The 23,620-nt window shown below is 41.2% G+C and overlaps 1 protein-coding gene across 1 annotated transcript; it reads left to right on the plus strand.

Annotated features, from left to right (window-relative positions):
• Positions 1-616: 616 nt before the first annotated feature.
• LOC124863588 (serine/threonine-protein kinase 17A-like) lies at positions 617-12,163 on the plus strand. The gene is made up of 7 exons (XM_047358041.1): positions 617-982; positions 4,035-4,247; positions 7,358-7,502; positions 8,085-8,211; positions 8,314-8,362; positions 9,571-9,750; positions 10,566-12,163. The coding sequence occupies exons 1-7, from the start codon at positions 888-890 to the stop codon at positions 10,843-10,845; spliced, it is 1,089 nt and encodes a 362-aa protein (XP_047213997.1). The 5' UTR covers positions 617-887; the 3' UTR covers positions 10,846-12,163.
• Positions 12,164-23,620: the final 11,457 nt, after the last annotated feature.

Consider the following 23,620-nt stretch of genomic DNA (forward strand, 5'->3'; position numbering starts at 1 on the left):
TGGTCCAATGAGTCTCAATTTCAGCTGTAACATTAAGGTGGTATGGCACAGACAACATGAAAACATGCAGTAATAGTTCAGGCTGGTGGTGGTACTGCTGAGTGGATAATTTATTGTCATGTTAACCATGTCTATTCTTGTATGACTACAATGTACCCATTTTTCTGATGGCTACTTACAGCAGGACATTGCGCCACGTCACAAAGCTCAAATAATCTCAAATTTACTCAAACTGCACTCCAATGGCCTCCAATGGTTTGCAGCAATAGTATGATGCTATCATGTAAATGTGGAGCAACATTTCTGAGCAGTGTTTCAGATAACTGCATGCCACAGATAATAAAAGTACTTCTGTAGGCAAAAGTGAGTCAATTTTCAAAAGTTGAAAAGTGAGGCACTTTAAGCTCGCAAAGTTATTAACAAATCTAAATCAATAGTGTTTCCAGTTTAGTCTTAGTTAACAAAAAGAAGAGCCTCATGTCACTGTACCTTACACCAATAAGCCCCTGTCACCTTGCTTCCATTTGCCAGCTGGCTTCACGGTCCGCCCAGTTAAGTGTAGTGATTGGCTTGCAGTGCTGTGCGTCAGACGCAGGGGTTGGTTCCTGATGAGGAGTTTATGTCCCCGTATTATAGCAGCAGCCAGACTTAATTCACAGACACAGTTAAACACTCCTGTCAGTAGCATCTGCTTGGTTGGGAAACGTTTAACCTGGATTACCTCCCGGTGTTCTCACACTTCTTTATTTGACTCAAGCTGGCTCGGCTTTTTTATGATGCTAGTTATTGGTTGAACTGAGCCGAAAATCGTGTTTTATTCTCGCATTTGTTGTGAATAGGAGAGTGTTTAATTCCAAGGAGTGACTTTAGTGCCAAACTCAGCAACAATGAACAAGAACGGGATGGTGACAGAAATCCACACGAAGATAAGAAAAGAGCCGTTCACTGAAAATTACGAGCTGCTGGGCAAAGAACTGGGCAGGTGAGTTGTTTTTGTTGCGCATTTTGAACTCCAGTAAACGCAGTAAAAATCTGTCGGCTAATTCTCTGGCAGAGTTAATAGGGGTCGCACTTTGCAACAATGCATGGATTTTCTGAAATCATATAATCATATTATATTTACTTGCTGCACGTGCTTGGAAAGCGCGTTAATTGGACATTTATTGAGCCGCGTTCCATCTCGTGAAGGAGCAGCGCTTGGCACCGGGGGGGCGCGCACTCTTAATGCGCTTTTGAGGGTCTCGGCTTAACGTTTCTGAACAGATGGTTATTATTAAATATTTTAGATGGCTTGTGAGGAAAAGTAAATTTTGAGGTTTTTAAAAACTGGCACCCTCCTCCAGACTTCTAACACCTAATGTCATCTAGACTGTAAGGAGTACTGCTGTGTAATGCATTCACTGCATCGCCAGGTGTTTTATGCCCACGTTTGTGGTTAAATATTGTGGTCGTAAGTCATAAATCGCATCAAATTTATCTTATTTTATCTTAAGTGTACTTAAGACTTAAGTGTAAGATTGTTTTTGACAATCTTATACTTGCTGTTTCACTCAAGCTTTCATGAAATAACCTTTTTCACAAACAGTCATTCTATCCTTAAATCAAGGCAAAACCCTTTTTGCTTCATTCAGAATCTGTTTAGTTTAGATCTGCACAATATATAGGATTTATATTTTAATATCAATGTGTGCAATATAACATTTGCAAAGGTTTGCTTACAATTTTTAGGGGGGTATAAATATTTCAGCTGCCTGCCATTCAAGATGTCAATGATATATTTGGTAGATTTCCACTGTTCTTTATGACCAGATCTCATCTTATCAAGATCCTAAAGCTCAGGTACATTGGTGGGGTCACTGTGATAATGGAAAAAGAGAATAGAGAGGGAAATGTGGGTTATCACATTGTCCTAGTTTATTAGTGTCTCATCTTCCATAATAAGCTTGCTTTTAGACTGTTTGTATTCTGATTGGCCGGTTTTGCTTTCAGACACTGAGAACTAACACCATCCACTGCTAGCTATAGGATGCCCATGAGGTACATATTATAGCAACCTCTAACTCTCCATCCGTTTCTTATTATTTGAACCCAACAACATCCTGAGATCAGGCCCCATAATTGCATTAGGTGAAGGAATGTATGCAAACGCACAATAGGAAATCAGGTGTAAAGTCTGCACATCAATTCTTCTACCACATTAAAACACTCGTGGTGCCAGTTTCAATATCTCCACACTAGCCATCCTTTAGCCATCTAAAGTTAAAAAATCCATGTGGCTCGTTTCTTTTCTTTTTATTAAGTTTCATTATCATGCTTTGTATTATGAGCTAGGCTCCTCTTCAGAGGAGCGCACAAAAAATGCAGGGGTTAACTCGAAACCAGGAAGAGGAACTTCTCTTCCGTCTGTGAAACAGGCAAATACAAGCTGCAAGAGTTGTCATTTCTCATCACACATCTGACATGAGACAGTGACCTGCTAAGGGAGAAACGACGAGAAAAAGACATGGCAGGAAGCTGATTTCTTAATGGAATCATCAAAATCTCTCAAATGCAAGAAGGGGAATTTGTTTTGTGTCAATGTACAGCTGATGATGGATTACAGTTTTTAACAGATTCTGTTGAAAGATAAACCTAAATACTAACTCTGCATTATCAAAGCAATTCTAAATGTCAGGGTTTAAATCTTCTACATACATTTGCAAACAACAAGTAAAGCAACTCCTCTGCTTGAAATATTAACAAAAGGTTCTGTGCATCTGAAACAAGAGTGTGAACATAGCCAGCTGGAAGATGGCCTTGTTTAGTGACCTCTGACCTGCTGTCAACCTTTGAAAAGGCCTCCTGTTGCTCTTTTATGTTTCCACTTGTCACTTCTTTTCACTCCATATGTAGTTCCCAGCCCACAGATCTGAACTTGGCTAATTAAGTATGAAAAGGCTGTGACGGCTTTCGCCTTTTTCACGCTGAAGAGTGGTACATCACCATTCTGAGTGGCCGGTTAGCTGCACAAGAGATGAAGAATCTGGGCCTCCAAACAGCCCAGATAGGAGCCAAAACAGAGTTAAGCCAGAATAGTTGCTGTTTGTGGTCAGGAGCACACTGGTCTTGGGTTTAAACTGTGTGGGAATTTGTCTGGAACCATGTTGATGGGGGTTTTCATTTATACTCAGCCCTGTTCTTTAAAGTTTTAGACTCTACTCTGTTTTCTTAAGGCTCAGAGTTTCTCCTTGGACATAGATGTCTACATTGTAGTGTCCACTTTTTGGATGCTTATGACACTCCAACAGACCTAAAACAAGTTACCCCTTGCCTGGCCAGGGTCAGCTGGGTGGTCCTGGTCTGGTGGCCACTGTTTTTAGCTGACTGGTCACCTTTTGTATGACTTGTCAAAGGAGAATCAGTGTCTCACTAAGGGTCTGGGCGGAGGCATCAACACTATCCATGTGTCCCCCCGGCTGTCAGCTGGGAAGAAAAGAAAGTGAACAGGGCCTTATTGTCAGTGTGGGAGGGGACGGGCTAGTAATTGTGTCAGTTTGACACATGGTGGCAGTTTTGCACACACTGGATATCCTGCCGCACCCACAGGTGACCCTTAACACCTCTTTTGACTTCATCTGCAGCAAATGTTATCTCAGCGTTTTTTTTTATTATTATTTGGATTTCCAGTTCTTGCTTCTCTGTGTTTTTGTTTGATTTGTACTCCTATCAGGCCCCTGCCCACTTTTAGCAGCACTTGCCAAAGGTTTAAGGCTTAGCTGCTTCTTGTCATACCCCTATGACTACTAAAGGCAAAGGAGGGGAATAGAGAAACTCCACCGAACATCTGATGGCGCCCTCTCAACAGAGCATATCAGCATTCAACAACAGTCCCTGCTTTCAAATGATGCTACTGACCACCGTTATCTCAGTCCATAACTGCTCTTTTTGCAATCTATAAATTCATAACCTAGTTTACCAGAAAAAAATCACTCATTTGTCACTGTTCTGCCTTTTTGCTAATCGCTCCCTATATATCTCCCCTTTTTGGTTCCCAGGGGAAAGTTTGCTGTGGTGAAGAAGTGCACAGAGAAGGCAACAGGAAAGCAGTATGCTGCCAAGTTTCTGCGAAAGAGAAGGAAGGGAGCCGACTGCCGCATGGACATCTTCAATGAGATAGCTGTGCTGGAGTTGGCCAAGGCTAACCCCTATGTGGTGGGACTGCATGAGGTCTATGAAACCAACTCCGAAATTATCCTCGTTCTAGAATGGTAAGTCAGCACTTTAAACGGCTTGAAAAATGCATGCTCTACTTAAAGGTATTTTCCAAGTGTTTCTGTTTACAAAATAGTTAACCCTGCTTTCTTTACTACTAATGAGACAGATGCCATATTATTTTTCTCAAAATTCCTCTCTTTGAAAAAGCTGCAATCTAATCATGAGGCTTCACTTAAAATAGGAAAATCTGTAAAGCACTGCAACAGAATCATGCTTTGTCTGGTTGTTCACCCAGTTTCTAGTTGATGTGAAAGGTTTTCTCTATTGGTTGATCTTTTCATCAGAGCAAATCTTGTCGCGCAACATTCTGTGTTTTGCATATGCAAAGTTTCTGGGTTTTCTTGTGAATAGAGACATGTGACTAATGCACAGCTTTGAGTTACTGTTGCATATAGTCTGCCTTATATGGAAATTCTCTCTCTCTGTGGTTATTCGCTCTTCTCAAAGTTGCCTCACTGTCTGAGCTTCTTGCTGTGCCAGATGACAGGAACTGTCACTTCAAACGCTAATGTTGCAAAACCACATGTAGCATACTGTGTGTAAATGACATATTGAGTCACGGATTACTCATTAAAACTTGCTGGTCAGTGCATGAGGCAGTGTTTACCCTTGGCTACACATGTAAACTAGCAGGCCGTTGTCACCAAAACAGGAGAGTCATACTGGCCTTTCTGACTCTGGACTGCTATGGTCGAATATTATTTGATGTCACAACTAAATGTCCCTTTGCTGCTATGATGAATTTGTGCAATTAGAGTTTGTAAAGGCTGTTTGCAGCTGAATTACTTCATTTGACTCTTTAGAGGGAGCTAACATTGTGCAGTTTCACTTTTCACCTTTCCTGTACTCCTCGGTGACCAAGCTGAGAACCTTATCCCATCCAGTCCTCACTGGTCAGTCCCATATTAGACCTAGAATGCTTCTGCAGAACAAATGGCTGCATTTGACGGCTTGAAGAAAGTATAAAAGAGGAAGTATTGCCACAGTTCAACTCGGCATGCCTGCAGAGAAAACATAACAGGAGGTCAGTCGGTGGGGGTCTCAAATTACTCTTATTCCACACAAACTATATGTTAATACTTAACGGCAGGGTTTTTAAATGTCAGACACTATCATCCTTTCTGCACACGATGCGTCAAACTTGCTGAAACACTAATGGTGAAACTGATAAAACAACGAGAACATGCATCTCTGAAGTGTCTAACCTCATTTTCAAGAACTGCAAACCATTTTCCATTTCCTGTGGGTTTAAATGTAAGCAACATCAAGTGACGCTCCCAAAAGTAGCACAGCGGCATGCTTCTGTGAGATACGTGAGACACACTCATATACATGTCATAGTCACAACCACATCCGTGCTGCTGACAGAGAAATGGCAGAAGATAGATTCCAATAAATTAAGGTGCAAGGTCCAATGTGTGAATTTCACAGAAACCTGCTGCAAAATGACAATACATTTTACAGATGGTCACTTTAAAGACAAATAAGTTCTCAAAGGTACTTTTTTCATTTTGCTTTCAATGGTCCCCTATTTATTTCCTTTTCATATCAATGTGTGACATAACACACACCTCACTTAACTTCAACTGAACCGTTGAACTGACTGAAAGTATTGTCCAGGACATTAATTCAACTGTAAGGTTATCCCTGGTGACACTGGTTGGCAAGGTACTGACGTAAACAAGTGCACAACTTGGCAGTCTGCCAATGTTGGCTTCTCCTGTAGCTTTAATGCAGATTTGTTTTTGCTAACAAGGACAGTGACTTCTGCTCTTTCTTTATCTATGTGCTTTTACACATTTTCCCACTAAGATAGTCGCTGTGGCTCCCAAAGCAACATCAAGTGCATTAACTTTCTTGGAAAGAAGGAAAACAACAGTTCTTAGTTAAAACATGTTGTCCCTACTGAATTTAAGCAAAACAGACTTTATCAAGATAGCACATTCCTCAAGGGTTCTCTTCTGACAGCTAAGTAAAGGCAGTGAAGCACTTTGTCCTTTCGGGTGCTTGACTGTTCAGACTGTAAGTGCTTGCAGGAGAAGTTAACGTTGACGGATTTGAGTTTAGTTTTGGAATTTGACTCAGTAAAACAATTTTTTTTGTTTTCTTACCATTAAAACCAAGAAAGTCTCTAAACTGTGATTTAGCTCCTTTTCAAACCTTCAAAACGTATGGAGGTAGGATGCTTGTTGATCTCGTTGAAACCAAAAACTAGTTTATGAATTTCTGAAAAAGGACAACAAAGAAAAACGTCCTTGATTTACAGCTGAAGTTAGTTAGAAGTTAGGGGTTAGGAGGACTAGCATGAGATGAGAAGGTGCTGGTTATGTAACATCATGCCCATGGTTCCCTCTGAGGATGAAAAGTATGTGTGCCTTTTAAATCCCCGGCACATGGTTGTAGTTTCTTTTTTTTTTTTTGAGGGGGAGACCTTTCAGCTTAAGACTCTGATCTCGGGCATCTAACCTAAATCCACCATGTCTCCACTTTACTTAGCTGTATTATACAAGAACATCAAAAGTCGCCAGGAATCTGATGATTTCTGCCTCGAAAACTTTAAATTCATAATAATTTATTTTGCAAACAACAGAAGTTTCGCAGTCTGAGGCTACCCTTCCCTTGTTTTTTTATGGATTCGTAGAGGTTTAACATTTCCTTTTGTATTCACAAATGTTCTAAGTTTTGATTAGCTGTGCATTGTTGGCCTCTGCTTCTTCCTCCTATTTTTCTAAGCTCATTGGCTCTATATCAGACTGTGATAGATCTTATCTGACCCTCTAACTTCATGTAACCATTCTTATCTTAAGATTCTCTAAAGGAGAAAGGTACAGTCGCAGGCAGTGTTCCTAAAATTTTATTGATTTGTGTTTCACCCTCCTGCAAATGTAGATGTGGACGAACTTTGTTCTTTAAAATCAAAGTACAGTAGTAAATAGCATTTTTTTTTTTTTAATGGAAGTTAATTTGGGGTTGTCGACTAAATTTGCAGAGATAGCGTAGGTTTGCATATGTTGCCATAATTATATGTGATTTAAACTTAAAAAAGGAATATTTTTTTCTTCCTAACATATTTTAATGTTTCCATCTTTTGCTGTCTTTACAGTGCTGCAGGTGGAGAGATCTTCCACCAGTGCGTGGCGGATAACGATGAGGCCTTCACAGAGAAAGATGTAATACGACTGGCCAAGCAGATCCTAAATGGAGTGGCCTTTCTGCATCGAAACAGTGTTGTCCATCTGGATCTGAAAGTAAGGACACAGAATTTATAGGACGGCTGAGGACAATCTATGCCCTTGAGGCGCAGAGCAAGAAAGATGATTTTTCTACTATGCAACCAGAGCTCATTTAGTTTGTCGTGACCCTGTTACTTTCAGGAATAATTTGACCTCAACAGAACTTTCATGTTTACTTCAATCCATCCTGCTGTAACAATGTGTTCAAGTTTCCTACAAATTAACAAGTTTCTGGTTGCTCTTTATACAACCATTCATTTGCTGTGCAAACTTCACCAATAAGCCACCCCCAGATGTAAACTTAGTTGTCTGTATACTTTGATTTTTTCCAACCCATAAACAAGCCTCCTAAGTGGTTTTGTTGTGTGGCCAAGAGGTACCTGACAGGCTCAGTTGATGATCTAAGATCAGAACAGCAACCTGTAAGCTGATGAATTATACCCCTAATCCTATCAGGACTAGCTAGCCAAAATGCCTTGTATTCATTTACACAGACAGTTGATGACGCCAGCTGTAACAGCTCAGGCCACTTCAAGTGTGTATATATAGTCATTATGTAACATAACTTTGCCTAATCTTTGTGTGTTTTCTCTCCAGCCCCAGAACATCTTGTTGACCAGTGCCAGACCCCTGGGCGACATTCGTATTGTGGACTTTGGCTTGTCCAGAAGGATGGACAAGATCACAGAGGTCAGGGAGATCCTGGGTACTCCAGAATATGTGGGTGAGTTCTGGTTTCAGCTTTTAAATTCCCAGATTCGCGTGCATCTTTTCAGTTTTGAGCGGTTAAAATTCATTGCTAACTGGGTCTGTGTTTCTCTTTTAGCACCAGAAATCCTGAACTATGAACCCATCAGCACTGCTACAGACATGTGGTAAGGGTGATACTTTGTCATTCATTTTAAGGCATGGAAATATATTCAAGATGTCCACAGAACAGCGACCAAACATAGACATACAACAACAAAAAATCCTTTTTATACCTTTTGATTGCAAGATGGGTTTTTTTTTCTTCCTTTTTTTAATAACCAATTAACAGCTTAAAGCAAAGGTTCTCAACTTCAGTCTTTCAAGTACCACCACCTTGTCAGACATTTAAAAAGCAGCGAACACAGGTGTTAAATTTCAGTCCTTGAGCGCTGGTATTCGACAAGTTTTAGATGCATGTCGGTTTCAACATACCCAAATCAAATAATTAGGTCATTAACAGGATTGCATGGTGAGGAGTTGATACAGCCATTCAATTAAGGTTTGTTGTACCAAGGACACATCTTAAGGTTGCAGGCCACTAGCCTTGGAGGACTGAAGTTTGAGACTCCTGCTATAAAACAATCAGATTTTTTTTTTACAAAAAAAATAATAATTCAAAATAAGATATTTATTGATTAAAATACTTGCTTGCTAATGTTTGTTTAAAGAATATGATGTAAATATGCATCAGATGTTTTTTCTCAAAAGTTTAAATTCCAAATTAAAAGATAAAAAAATTACCAGAAGAGTTTTGAAAATCCAATATGGTTGCCTTTCATATAAAACTTACTGAAAGCCTTTTGCTCTTCTGACAATTTGTATTTCTATGCAATCTCCATATTGCCATGGTGTTACAAAATGTAGAAAAATACTTTTGTATTAGCTTTTATTGCTACTACAGTATTTAGCCTGGACATTATTTAGCAAATTTTACTGGTTATTGAACTTGGAGCAGGATCATGGTTAGGTTGGATTTGATGTTCAGACTTCAGATGCAACAGGACTATAGCAGAAGTAGGCACCAACTTGTTGCTGGTTCGCTGTGTTGTTCTTCAGTTTGTTGCTGGGAGTTCGAAAACTTTCCAAAAAAGCCAAGTTCAGTGTGCTGGAAAACGTTTTTGACTAGTTGTACATAATAGCTCCATGGCACAGTTAGTTCACAGTTATCTTGTAAATAATAGATACCAAAATATCTGGCAACTACCACTAAGGGCAGCCCAACAACCGCCACTGGTACTTGTATCAGGCAGATTAGTCGTTGTGCAGAGTCTGGTGTAACCTTCTTAGACGCCACCTTTGCCCCATAACATCCTTCTTCTTCTCTCTGTTCCAGGAGCATTGGGGTCCTGATCTACGTCATGCTGACGGGCGAGTCTCCCTTTCTGGGTGATGACAAGCAGGAGACATTCCTCAACATTTCCCAAGTCAATATAGACTATTCGCAGGACACGTTCGAAGGGATCTCCTCCCTGGCAGTTGACTTTATCAAGTCGTTATTGGTGAAAAACCCCAGGTGAGGACTATTCAGAAAGATAACTTGTTTTTGCTATGTATGTGTGCATCTTGTCCCGGCATCTTAGACACCCAGTACTGTAGGTCTGTTTTCATTGCAGGGTCAGTGGCAGATTCGCTCTACAAAAAGGAGCAAGAAAAACTTTGCTAGTGTTGTACAATTGACTTAAAGATGAAGTTAATCATAATCTTTTAGCTAAATCAATAATCTGCTTCCGTCTGCATCACCTTAAACGGATTTATTCACCTAGGAAGTGAGTCATGTTCACAACTGCAGGAACTACATCTGTGTGGTTACAAGATTTACGTCAATGTGGCACAGTCATTTCCTTGTTCTGCAAATTTTAACTGTAAGCTGACTTCATTTAAAAGAAAAATCCTTTTCATTGATTTGGACACTGAGTAAACAGTCATGCAAGTTTGCTAAAAAATCGGAGCATAAGAAGTTCTGATTAACCTCACTTTTAACCAAATTAGACTGCTCCAGCAAAGAGGCCTTAATTTGCAACTATAATTTGTTTGTCTGACGGCCAAAGCCACAATCTCGAGCCAGCATCATTTAATTGCAACAGATTAGTGGTAGCACTGGGGGAGAATGCAAGTATTTCTTATGATTTTGGTTATCAATGAGACAAGAGGAACAACATTTTTAGAGCAAAAGTACTGTTTATGTGGTTTTACAAACCCAGCGATGAGAAGAAACATAATGGACGTCTGAGAGAACTGATTGAATTCGAAAGACCCCAGCCAACCAATGGTTATATAAACTCTTTGGGAATTTCCACTCATCCAAAGTGTTATTGTTTGTGTGTACAGGAAGAGAGCCACGGCAGAAGAATGTCTCAATCACCCCTGGCTGAACCCCCACTCCCACCCACACCTCCACACGATGTCGGCCTGCTCACTGGATGAGCCTGAGATGAGCCAGTCGGAATCGGAGCCCGAGAGCCCGGCTCCTTCCCCAGAGCTGGGATCATTTGGATCGTTCCTCATGTGCCCTGGGAAGGGCGAGCTGAAGGCCGGCCGCGACGCCTTCTCCTTCAGCGAGCCGCCTTTCCCCACGCGACCTGAGATAAAGCAGGAGCTGATATGCTGACACATGTTGTACGTGTGGTGAAGGACAAGATGGATCCAAACTCAATGGAGCAACAGCTGAGAGCCAGTGAGCCTACAGCTTCAGAGGCCATGCTCTTCTCGCCTGGCTGCCTTTACTGCTGTGATGTCTTTGAGCTGTGCTGTTTGTGGCTTCATAACTCCACCTGTTTTTTGTGACTGTGCTTTTGAACTTATTTGAAAAACTGCACAGGTGAAGTGGAAGTGTTTGAGGAAGGATGAAGCAGAAGAGTGGGAGATGACACAAGGAACTTGTTCATACTGCACTGCTGCCTTAAGTGACAGAACTAAAAAGAGTTCAGCTGCACGCGGTCTAGTTCACCCCTGCGCTGGTTTCTTTTTACCTATACAGCCTGTTGGACTGGATTGCAGTTCTTTCTTTCTTCGCATAAGACTAATTTATCCCTCAGTTGACCTGTACATACTTTCTCTGTAATCCTTTGAAGATGGTAAAGAATTTAAATTTGGTTCTATTTAAAAAAGGAAATGCAACAAAGGGCAGCACCTATGCTGAAGCCAGACATTAAATGTTATTTTTGTCTTTTTTGAAGTTTATTTATGTTTGTTTCATTTTGCCTTAGCAACATAAATGCCTGAGTTTAAGGCTGAAATAGTAGCATTCTTATTTTTTAAGACAATCTTGAGCACTTTTTATTTTGTTTGTTGGAAGCATACTCTGCTGTTGCACAGTGTGCTGTACATATAAACTGTTCTTCATCCCTCTGTTTTTGCCACATGACCAGAATATAATGTGCCATTTTTTTCAGCCTCACTTTGTTGTTAAATCCAATTTAAACGTTATATTTTGGGCTATTGCACAGGTTGCACAAGAGGTTTTGTATCTACTTGGAAGGTTGCTTCTGGATTTCATGCTCTTTGTCCTAATGAGAGGAAACCTTTGAGGTTTGAAAGCATCCAATTGATTATTTAATTTGTTCTGAGACCATAATGACATGATCCGTTTTTATATAAATATGTGCTTCCTGACGTCAGATTCTTGGGAGCAGAGAAATCAGAATGAATTTCTAAAATTTAAGAATGTACCAAGATGTATATTATGAGTTGTTGTTGGAGTTAATCTGAAAAAATAAAACTTTTCTACCAGTTCAACAATGTTCAGCATTCATACGATATTCCTTTTTGTAAAGTAACTTTGACTTATTCCTGTTGTTTTCTGCTCTTGAATTTCAGGAAGGTTTGCACTTGTCCTTGTGGACATCATGTTGATATAAATGTTTGTTTATGCCATGCATTGCAAAATGTACTAAGAAAAAAGAAAATACACATGCTTTTGTATCAAACACTGTTTTCTTTGTATACATTTTCAACAGAACTACATTTACTTTTTAAACTATTACCTAAAGCATTAAGACACCTCATTCGTATAGCACAAGGGTCTGCAACCTTTACAGTCTAAAGAGCCATTTCTACCCTCGATCCAGTCAGTCAGTCATTTTCTACCGCTTATTCCATAGTGGGTTGTGGGGAGCTGGTGCCTATCTCCAGCAGTCTAGGGGCAAGAGGCAGGGTACACCCTGGACAGGTCGCCAGTCCATCGCTGGGCAACACGCAAACAACCATGCACACACTCATTCATACATATAAGGGCAATTTAGAGAGACCAGTTAACCTAACAGGCATGTCTTTGGACTGTGGGAGGAAGCTGGAGTACCCGGTGAGAACCCACGCATGCATGGGGAGAACATGCAAACTCCATGCAGAAAGATCCCTGGCTGGGAATCAAACCCAGGACCTTCTTGCTGCAAGGCAACAGTGCTACCAACTGCGCCACCATGCAGCCACCCTCGATCCAACTAAAATAAATTTGTCTAGAGCTGCAAAATCTACTTGACCCTGTTAGATTAAAGGTAGCTTATCACGTTTATTCTGGCATTATAACATTTATTTGTTTTTTACAAATATAGAATGTTTTTTTCTTTGTTTGGGTTTTAGAGTAAAATACATTTTCCTGAATGAAACATTCCATAATCATGAAAATGGTGGGGAAAAAAGCATGTAGTTTGTGGCCTAATGTTAAAAACATGACTGGACAACAGAAAAAGGACACCTTGTACAGGTCCTTCTCAAAATATTAGCATATTGTGATAAAGTTCATTATTTTCCATAATGTCATGATGAAAATTTAACATTCATATATTTTAGATTCATTGCACACTAACTGAAATATTTCAGGTCTTTTATTGTCTTAATACGGATGATTTTGGCATACAGCTCATGAAAACCCAAAATTCCTATCTCACAAAATTAGCATATCATTAAAAGGGTCTCTAAACGAGCTATGAACCTAATCATCTGAATCAACGAGTTAACTCTAAACACCTGCAAAAGATTCCTGAGGCCTTTAAAACTCCCAGCCTGGTTCATCACTCAAAACCCCAATCATGGGTAAGACTGCCGACCTGACTGCTGTCCAGAAGGCCACTATTGACACCCTCAAGTAAGAGGGTAAGACACAGAAAGAAATTTCTGAACGAATAGGCTGTTCCCAGAGTGCTGTATCAAGGCACCTCAGTGGGAAGTCTGTGGGAAGGAAAAAGTGTGGCAGAAATCGCTGCACAACGAGAAGAGGTGACCGGACCCTGAGGAAGATTGTGGAGAAGTGCCGATTCCAGACCTTGGGGGACCTGCGGAAGCAGTGGACTGAGTCTGGAGTAGAAACATCCAGAGCCACCGTGCACAGGCGTGTGCAGGAAATGGGCTACAGGTGCCGCATTCCCCAGGTCAAGCCGCTTTTGAACCAGAAACAGCGGCAGAAGCGCCTGACCTGGGCTACAGAGAAGCAGCACTGGACTGTTGCTCAGTGGTCCAAAGTACTTTTTTTGGATGAAAGCAAATTCTGCATGTCATTCGGAAATCAAGGTGCCAGAGTCTGGAGGAAGACTGGGGAGAAGGAAATGCCAAAATGCCAGAAGTCCAGTATCAAGTACCCACAGTCAGTGATGGTCTGGGGTGCCGTGTCAGCTGCTGGTGTTGGTCCACTGTGTTTTATCAAGGGCAGGGTCAATGCAGCTAGCTATCAGGAGATTTTGGAGCACTTCATGCTTCCATCTGCTGAAAAGCTTTATGGAGATGAAGATTTCATTTTTCAGCACGACCTGGCACCTGCTCACAGTGCCAAAACCACTGGTAAATGGTTTACTGACCATGGTATCACTGTGCTCAATTGGCCTGCCAACTCTCCTGACCTGAACCCCATAGAGAATCTGTGGGATATTGTGAAGAGAACGTTGAGAGACTCAAGACCCAACACTCTGGATGAGCTAAAGGCCGCTATCGAAGCATCCTGGGCCTCCATAAGACCTCAGCAGTGCCACAGGCTGATTGCCTCCATGCCACGCCGCATTGAAGCAGTCATTTCTGCAAAAGGATTCCCGACCAAGTATTGAGTGCATAACTGTATATGATTATTTGAAGGTTGACGTTTTTTGTATTAAAAACACTTTTCTTTTATTGGTCGGATGAAATATGCTAATTTTGTGAGATAGGAATTTGGGTTTTCATGAGCTGTATGTCAAAATCATCTGTATTAAGACAATAAAAGACCTGAAATATTTCAGTTAGTGTGCAATGAATCTAAAATATATGAATGTTAAATTTTCATCATGACATTATGGAAAATAATGAACTTTATCACAATATGCTAATATTTTGAGAAGGACCTGTACTATAAGGATCATTCTGTTGTGGAATTTCTATGTTGTTCCTGCATGAAAACAAATAGAAAAGATTTATCATATTACGTTTATATTCAAAAACATTAAGTTCTCTATTAATTTTGGCCAAAGTTATTGAAACCTATATTGGAGAGCCACATGTGCCTTTTGAAGTAGGAGGTTGCAGAACTGTTGTACAGTTCAGGGTGTTTTCTATTGTGCCAAAAAACGAGGCACCAGCCCCCCGTGACCCTGCATGGATTAGTGGGTACAGACAATTAATGGCTGGAAGGATCTCTTGACGGTTTAAGTCTTGGTGCCTTCAATGTTCCCGTCAGCTAAATTTGGAAAAACAAGAAAGTACAAGCAGATAGGATCATGTGTGCAGGAAAACATGCCATCACACATTTCTACTTGGTCATGCAACATGACTGAGAGGAATTTTGTGTTAGAACACACATGAGCCACCGAGTGTGGCTCTCCAATGGAAGTGAAGAAAGTCAAGATACATATATAAATATTTTTTTAAAACGTTATCAGGTGACTGAAATCAAAGTCTGTACTGGTAATTTGTATGTTTCCATCAAAGAAAACTGAAGCTGAGATGAAATTTAATCTTTTCTTGCTATTTTGGCATCATAAGCAAACAGAAGCAGTGTTATAATAAATGCTTAAATAAGAGAAAAGAAACTCTAAATATCACGGTTTTTAAAGATCTAGCATCCAGATATATTGTTGCCAACCGTGCTACATATTGCTTGTTATCAATTATTTAAAAAAGGGCCTGGAGGAGGATTCCGACACATCTTGCTGCATATCTTTATAAAACATTCAATGATCTTGCCATGATTTTACAAGCATATGAAAGAAAATCTGTCTACTGGAATGAACTTTTAAAGATCACATTATTTTAAGTGTAAAGCACCTTCACATGTATTGACACTCCTGGTGTCAATTTTCATTCCAGTGGCATAATCTCACAAAGAGCATCTTAGAAAAATAAAGCCTTTAATTTCAGTGCAATCATTTAGCAAGAAAACATTTAGTCACATCTGAAACAATTTTTGGCATATGTGAGCACTCCTAACAATTACTAGTAAATAAATCTTACTGAAGGAGCTTTAGATCTACAAGCTATCCATGACGCTCTGCTTTCCTGTAATACAGAGGCCAATTTAGACACTCTTCAAAGCAGGAAAGACAAGGGGATATCCCCTTCAATCAAGGGAATGTGTTGTTCTTTGTAACCCAGGAAATAGCTACAAGAAAATGGTTTTTCACCTTAGCTAGTCCCTGTCTACAGTCAGAGCAATAAACAAAAAGTTCAAAACAACTGGAACTGGGATCATCAAGGCTCGGCATAGACCTGAGTTTATCATGCCACCACGTAGAATGAGAAGGACAGTAAAGGAGAGGGAAAGAAATCTCTTTTCTGTAGGAGATTATGCTTTAAGGGCATAATTTAATTGAGGAATTTTTACATGTTTTCACCAATTATCCCTTTAAAATAAAACAAGTTCCATGCTAGAAATTATTGGCTGCAGCACCAGAAAGAGCGGGGCTTCCTGCAGGGTCCTAGTCTGTAGATTTCAGTCAGATGTTTGGGACTTTGACTGGACACAAATGCTGAATGGTCTTTATTATGTTTAAGGAAAGAAGATTCTGCTCACTCTGTACTTATGGTGTCTAAGAATAACTTTAAACTGCTCAACAAGTTTATAAAATGTCTTGCATCAAATATTCATTTATGATATTTCATAAATATCTGATCTTTGCAATAAAAAGATTTAAAAAACTCAACGTCAATGTTAAACAAGGGAACCTTTAAAAATACATACAAAAACATAAATATGACACTGCATGCTACATGAATGACTCATTTTTCTAGTGTAGAACTTGTTTTATTTTAAAGTGATAATAGGTGGGCCTGTTTTTTTTTTTTCATGTCTCATTTTGCATTGTGCCTTTCAGTGTATCTGTTTGACTCATAATGATGAAAGACAAGAGATCTCCATCCCAAACATACTGCTCTGGTCCACTTTGCTCACAAAGCATCTGTTTTTTAAGTCAACATACCTATCTACAGAATCGGAGTATCACAGAGGAAGAAAAAGAAGCTCTCTTGGGCCAGGCTTCCATAAATATCCAATGGCTTCTGTGAACAAGAAATGCCAGCATCCCGTAAAGAGGAAGCGGGAGTAATACTTTCCAAAGGGAGCAAAGTTGTTTTCTCTTTCATGTTTACTTGTGTCAAGTTAAACAATATCAGTGCTTGCCTAAATTCTTGCTTAATGTGCTCTTCCTCCTGTTTTCGGCTCTGAGCCGCTTTAGCTGTGCTGCAGCTCGTAAAGAGAGAGCAGGACTTCCTGCACGGTCCTAGTCTGGTGACTATTTGCTAGATTGACTGCTTCCCTTAGATCCCGCTGCTGCATGGAACTGAGGAATGCAAGAAATGTTCATAACTGGCCTCCTTTTTTTTTTATAACTGTGTCCTTTATGCCTCTCTTCCCTTCTGTCTTCCATGTGAGGTTTGTTGTCTCATTGGCAGATGGTATTGTTTCCACTCTGCATCCACACACAAAACAGATGCGGTTACAGAAGAGGGTCATTTAGTGGCTCTTTCTTAAAAGAACTAAGATATTAGATGACCAATAGAAAATGTTTTATGACAGATGTGGCCACAGTTTGTATGATTTCCTAACTCGTGTGTGCTACACAGTCTGGGTTTGTGATTAAAGAAAGACTTAGTCCTTGAAGATTCAACAAAGCCCTCTAAACATTTCATCCAGATATGCTGCTTCAGCCAAATTCTTTGGAGTAAAATATAGGTCACAGTTATAGGCTTTGTTGTTTTAAATGAGACATTGATGTACACTACTTTTAAAAGTCCATTAGCCTCTCTTGAGTCAAGATAAATTCTTAATAAGACAAATACAGATTATTCTTATATTATGCAAAGCCTTGAAAGTAAGGCATTTTGGTTTTATTTCATACTAACTAACTGCATTTACAAAGACAGATCTGCCAGGCGTTCAAAGCCAGGTGTTTAAAGCTTTCATGAAATATTAGTTCACCAACAACTCATGACAGCAGGGTGAAACTTACATAACAGTTTCAGTTCACTTAAAGGTGTCACAGAAATGATATCATGACCGTGATCAAATGTTTGTTTATGTAAATCACTTTACTTTGTCATAGTCAAATAATAAAAGGAAGCTGGGTGGAGAAGAACAAACAGAGCTTTGTCAAAACTCGATTTTACATGTAGTATCACAAAGAAGTCAAATATCCCTTTCTAATTTCTTTTAGAACCATTCTCCTGGCAATGCACGTGTGTTGTTCTATTCTGAGTAGCCAGTTAATAGACACTAAGAGCTCTTTAAACTTACATCTTTAAATATCTATTATCTAATCTGAACTGAGAATTATTTTTGATATAATTGTGACTTCTCTAATACTCTTTGTGACCTCTTTCTTCTATGTGCATATGAAGACAAATGAAATTAGATTTGAAGTGCAATGACAGTTCAGTTCTATTTACGGTAAGTTATGCAAAATTGTCAGCTCTGACCACATATCAATTTTGGTACTTCTGTTTTCTTGATACCTTCGCTTGCATCTTTCATGATGGGAAATTCCTTTACACCCACGTTCCTGCATGGTCATGTTATCATTATAGGCAGTACATTTAGTACTGGCTATAATGTAGTATGTGTGTATGTCTGTGGAAAAGAAACAATTCATTTTTTTTTTCAATGATCTTTGCTTGTTTTGTTCTATTCTCTGCTTAAACACGACATAATCATATCATCACATAAGATGATGAAGGAATACATTTTTAAAAAGTAGTATGATTTCTATTCATTTATTCATTCACTGCTACAACTGAGGATATAAAATACAATACGTTTTGTTATTAATATTAGTCAGATAAGTAAACATATTTCCCACATCCAACAAGTCCTAGGCTATATTTCACTCACATTGGTCTAAAGCTCTCAGTTCAGACTTTTTAAAGTATTTTTAAGTGTTTAAGTGTTTAGGTTAGTAGCTTAAGAAATGGCAAATTGAGAACTCAGCATAAAGAGGAATGGCATCAGGAGTGGTATTAATGCAGCCCTAATGTGACACTGCTTAACTAAAGGCCATTCACAACCAAAGTGATGACAGTGAAGTTTCAGCCTAAATTTAAGGTTATGTGATGAAGTAGAAAAATGTAAAGACAAATGTTGCACTAGAGGGAGTAGCTTGAAGATGTTATGGACCGGCATCCTATCAGTTTGAACATGTGAAGGGTGTACCTTGGGCAATCGTTGTTGAAGCCAGGAATAAAACTGGCAGAGGAGATGGACCAAACCAAACCCTCTCAATACGGATCACTTCATCTATTTATATACGTATATCAATGGGCTGAGATCACAGGCCTTATGAACATTCAGATTATCCAGGTGAAAAGGCCGAACCAAAGATGCATGGTTTAAAGCTGGCAGCCTCAATGTAAAATGAATTTCCCTGTGTTGAGATACTGATGATGTGTGACATCTTCAACATACTATCTGCTTTAGATTTTTCTGATCACCATATTTGTAAGATTAGATGGACAATAAAGCTCCAAAAGCCCCTGCGGACTGAGCAGCAGGTGCACCTGTCTTTGGTGTGTATGACATAATACTCATTCTGCATTCCAATATTAGCCCACGCATGAAATAGTATTTAAATCCCCCATTCTGTGTCAGGAACTTTCAGTGGATCATGAGACAATAAGAACATGTGTAGATCATGGAATGAAAGCATGATCTGAAAATGACTTCAGCTCAACTTGCACTGGCACCCTGAGTCTAAGTAAGGGCTGCACAATATGTCATTGTAAAAATATCAGTATGCGTATCATTGATATTGAAAAGAGCTGTTTGAAATGCCATTTATTAGGTTGGGTTAGGTTAGGTTAGATTAGGCTGTTATTTCTAAAACTCATAAATACACACTTTGCATGTCTACAAGATATTCAGTCTGTCTCACTGCTGTAGATCCCCACACCTGAGTGTGTTGGAAGCACTGATATTTCATTCCAGTCTGCTAATATTGTGTAACCTTACTCTTAAGTATTCAAGTATTTATTTACTGAAATCAAAGCTAATTCTGTTCTGTGTATGGTGAAAACACTGCTGTTCCTATGGATTATAGTTTTGGCTAACATTTCCAGATAAATGTTCAGTAAAGCAAGAACTTGCAAATTTTTTTATTGTTTTTGTAAATGATAATTATTAACTGCCAGATAATGTGACTATTGCTACAGAATTATTCACATCCCTTGAAGATTTAGACCTAAAATAATATTTTAATTTTACCAACATGTTTCTTTGGATTGGAAGAAATACTAGAGAGATCCAGCCAGAGAACCAATCTGAATTTATTTCACCCTCAAAGAGTTGGACCTTATCACCAAAAATAAGTCATTAAACATGTCTCATTTCCTATCAGAAGTAGACCCCCAAATGAAACGCTGCTTAGGGCCTCATCCAGCCTTGGGCCGGCCCTGGGTGTGGGAGTGGAACCCGTCCAGACGGTTTTTGTTTCAGTTCTGGCTGTTGTTTTTTCCCTAGAAGCCTGGATTCTGCATACAGCTTGTTTCATTGCCATGTGGCAAGAAATGTGAACACAGAACAGAACAGAACAAACGCTGGAGGAGTAGTTAATGGGTATCTGCAGCAGGAGTAGCTGAATCCTGAGAGGATCAAAATATAAGAAAAAACAACCCAAATATCACCTGACATTGTGTTTCACAGAAATGAGGCCAACTGTGACAAATCAAATCCTGGTTGAAATTCTTCTTGTTTACTTTCAGGAAGCTGACCGGGACAAAAGAGAGAGAACTTTTCTTTCACGTGCCCCAGAAGTGCTTGCAAAAGAAAAAACAGATGGAGAAAGAGAATATTTCCAGCAGGGGTTGAATGCCCGTAATGACTGGTAAAGCCTTTCTTATGGCAGTGCATTCATAGTAGTGAGGGAGGCCAAATCCTTTGGTTAGCCTGATCTATTTATTCCCTCTGTGGAAAAGGAAGAACAATAAAGGCATTCTAAACAAAGAGTAGCTTGACCTGATGCTGATGCCTTTTTTTCCTCCCATCTGCGGTGACAGTCCACCCTCAGTATGGGGGCACTTCTCGCACACAGGATACTTAGAAAACCACACAACTGGCCTGCTTAGTTTTAAGAGAACTTTTCAACTCAAAAGCTGGAAAAGAAACCAAACCATGACAAGAGACACTGCTAAATTATTCCACTGAACGTTCATTTTCAGCTTTGGGAAATAAACAATATCACTGCTAGTTCGGCTGTTTGGATCGGCTGATTTCTGCACACATGACTGCCCACTCATATTTGGTTAAACTGTAGCTACAAACTCACTTGACTGAGGACTAACGGTGAACCCGGACTGGTAATAAGCCTGGGAGGTGGTCCAGGTTTCAAACTGTCAGGAATCGGATTCCAGTGGTTTGGATCTTTTTAGTTTTTTTCCCCACCCATAGTACTCTCCATATTTATTACCATTCTGGATTAGGGACTTTGGAGTGCAAACATACGCAAACTCAAGTACCTTCTTGCAAGAGGATGATCCTTATTGCCATTACACATAAACTTAAACATTTTGTCACCAATAATTTTCCTTAAGGAAACAGGAAAATCCCAAGGGGAAGTGATTGATTTGAAATGGGAATCGATACTTGCTGTCGCAAATATGAACTGGATTTTAATCAACAGCTCTACTGCAGAGACTTTATTAGAAAATAATGTAGTATTCAATGGCATTTTTTACAAAGTGCTCGTACTCGTTGTCTTCCGCTTTATTCGAGACCGGGTCGCAGGGGCAGCATACTCAGCAGAGACACCCAGACGTCCCTCTCTCCAGACACCTCCTCCAGCTCCTCTGGGGGGAGCCCAAGGTGTTCCCAGGCCAGCTGAGAGACATAGTCCCTCCAGCGTGTCCTGGGCCGTCCCCTGGGCCTCCTCCCGGTGGGACGTGCCTGGAACACCTCCCGAGGAAGACGTTCAGGAGGCATCCAATATAGATGCCCGAGCCACCTCAACTGGCTCCTCTTGATGTGGAGGAGCAGCGGGTCTACTCTGAGCCCCTCTCGGATGGCCGAGCTCCTCACCCTATCTCTAAGGGAGTGCCCGGCCACCCTACGGAGAAAGCTCATTTCAGCCGCTTGTATCTGGGATCTCGTTCTTTCGGTCATGACCCAAAGTTCATGGCCATAGGTGAGGGTAGGAACGTAGACCGACCAGTAAATCGAGAGCTTTGCTTTTTGGCTCAGCTCTCTCTTCACCACAACGGACCGGCACAGCGCCCCCATTACTGTGGCAGCGGCACCGATCCGTCTGTCGATCTCCCGCTCCATTCTTCCCTCACTCGTGAACAAGACCCCGAGATACTTAAACTCCTCCACTTGAGGCAGGAACTCCTCTCCAACCTGAAGAGGACAAGCCACCCTTTTCCGGTCGAGAACCATGGCCTCGGACTTGGAGGAGCTGATCTTCATTCCAGCCGCTTCACACTCGGCTGCGAACCGCCACAGCGCATGCTGTAGGTCTTGGCTAGAGGGGGCCAGCAGGACCACGTCATCTGCAAAAAGAAAAGACGAAATCCTCTGGTCCCCAAACCAGACCCCCTCCGGCCCTTGGCTGCGTCTAGAAATCCTCTCCATAAAAGTTATGAACAGGACCGGCGACAAAAGACAGCCCTGCCAGAGTCCAACATGCACTGGGAACAGGTCCGACTTAGTGCCGGCAATGCGGACCAAACTCCTGCTCCGCTTGTACAGAGACCGGATGGCCCCTAGTAAAGGGCCCCCGATTCCATACTCCTGGAGCACCCCCCACAGGGCATCACGAGGGACACAGTCGAATGCTTTCTCCAGGTCCCCAAAACACATGTGGACCGGTTGGGCAAACACCCATTCAATTCAATTCAATTAAAAAATACTTTATTAATCCCAAAGGGAAATTAAATGAACCCTCGAGCACCCTGTAGAGGGTATAGAGCTGGTCAAGTGTTCCACGGCTGGGACGAAAACCACACTGCTCCTCCTGAAGCCGAGGTTCGACTATCGGCCGGACTCTCCTCTCCAATATCCTGGCGTAGGCCTTACCAGGGAGGCTGAGGAGTGTGATCCCCCTGTAGTTGGAACACACCCTCCGGTCACCCTTCTTATGAAGTGGGACCACCACCCCAGTCTGCCAGTCCAGAGGCACTGTCCCCGACCTCTGTTTTCACCAGGGAATGCGTGATGGCAGGATTGAGGAGATCCTCGAAGTACTCCTTCCACCGCCTGATAATGTCCTCAGTCAAGGTCAGCAGCCTCCCACCCCCACTGTAAACAGTGTTGGCGAAGCACTGCTTCCCCCTCCTGAGGTGCCGGACGGTATGCCAGAATTGCTTCAAGGCCAACCAGTAATCCTTCTCAATGGCCTCACCGAACTCCTCCCAGGCCCAAGTTTTTGCCTCTGCCACAGCCTGGGCTGCGGCAAGCTTGGCCTCACAGTACCCGTCAGCCGCCTCAGGAGTCCCACAAGCCAACCACAGCCGATAGGACTCCTCGATCAGCTTGACAACGTCCCTTACTGCCGGTGTCCACCACCAGGTTCGGGGATTGTCGCCATGACAGGCACCACAGACCTTACGGCCGCAGCTATGAGCAGCAGCATCGACAATGGATACGGAGAACATGGTCCACTCAAACTCTGTGTCTCCAACATCCCCCAGAATGTGGTCAAAGCTCTCCCAGGGGTGGGAGTTGAATACATCCCTGGCCAAGGGCTCCGCCAGACGTTCCCAGCAAACCCTCACTATGCGCTTGGGCCTGCCAAGTCTGTCCGACTTCCAACTCACCACCAGGTGGTGATCAGTGGACAGCTCAGCCCTTCTCTTCACCCAAGTGTCCAAAACATGCGGCCGAAGTTCTGCTGATACGACAACAAAGTCGATAATTGACCTCCTGCCTAGGGTGCCCTGGTGCCAAGTGCACTGATGGACGCCCTGATGTTTGAACATGGTGTTCATTATGGACAATCAGTGACTAG

Source organism: Girardinichthys multiradiatus, chromosome X, assembly GCF_021462225.1.
Source record: "Girardinichthys multiradiatus isolate DD_20200921_A chromosome X, DD_fGirMul_XY1, whole genome shotgun sequence".
In the NCBI taxonomy this organism is placed as follows: Eukaryota; Metazoa; Chordata; class Actinopteri; order Cyprinodontiformes; family Goodeidae; genus Girardinichthys; species Girardinichthys multiradiatus.

Bases quoted from the DNA above. Each gene is read 5' to 3' on its own strand.
- LOC124863588 (XM_047358041.1), top strand. From the start codon at position 888: ATGAACAAGAACGGGATGGTGACAGAAATCCACACGAAGATAAGAAAA. The intron at 4,248-7,357 runs GTAAGTCAGCAC...CTGTCTTTACAG, and splicing joins ATTATCCTCGTTCTAGAATG to TGCTGCAGGTGGAGAGATCT. The intron at 7,503-8,084 runs GTAAGGACACAG...TTTTCTCTCCAG, and splicing joins TTGTCCATCTGGATCTGAAA to CCCCAGAACATCTTGTTGAC.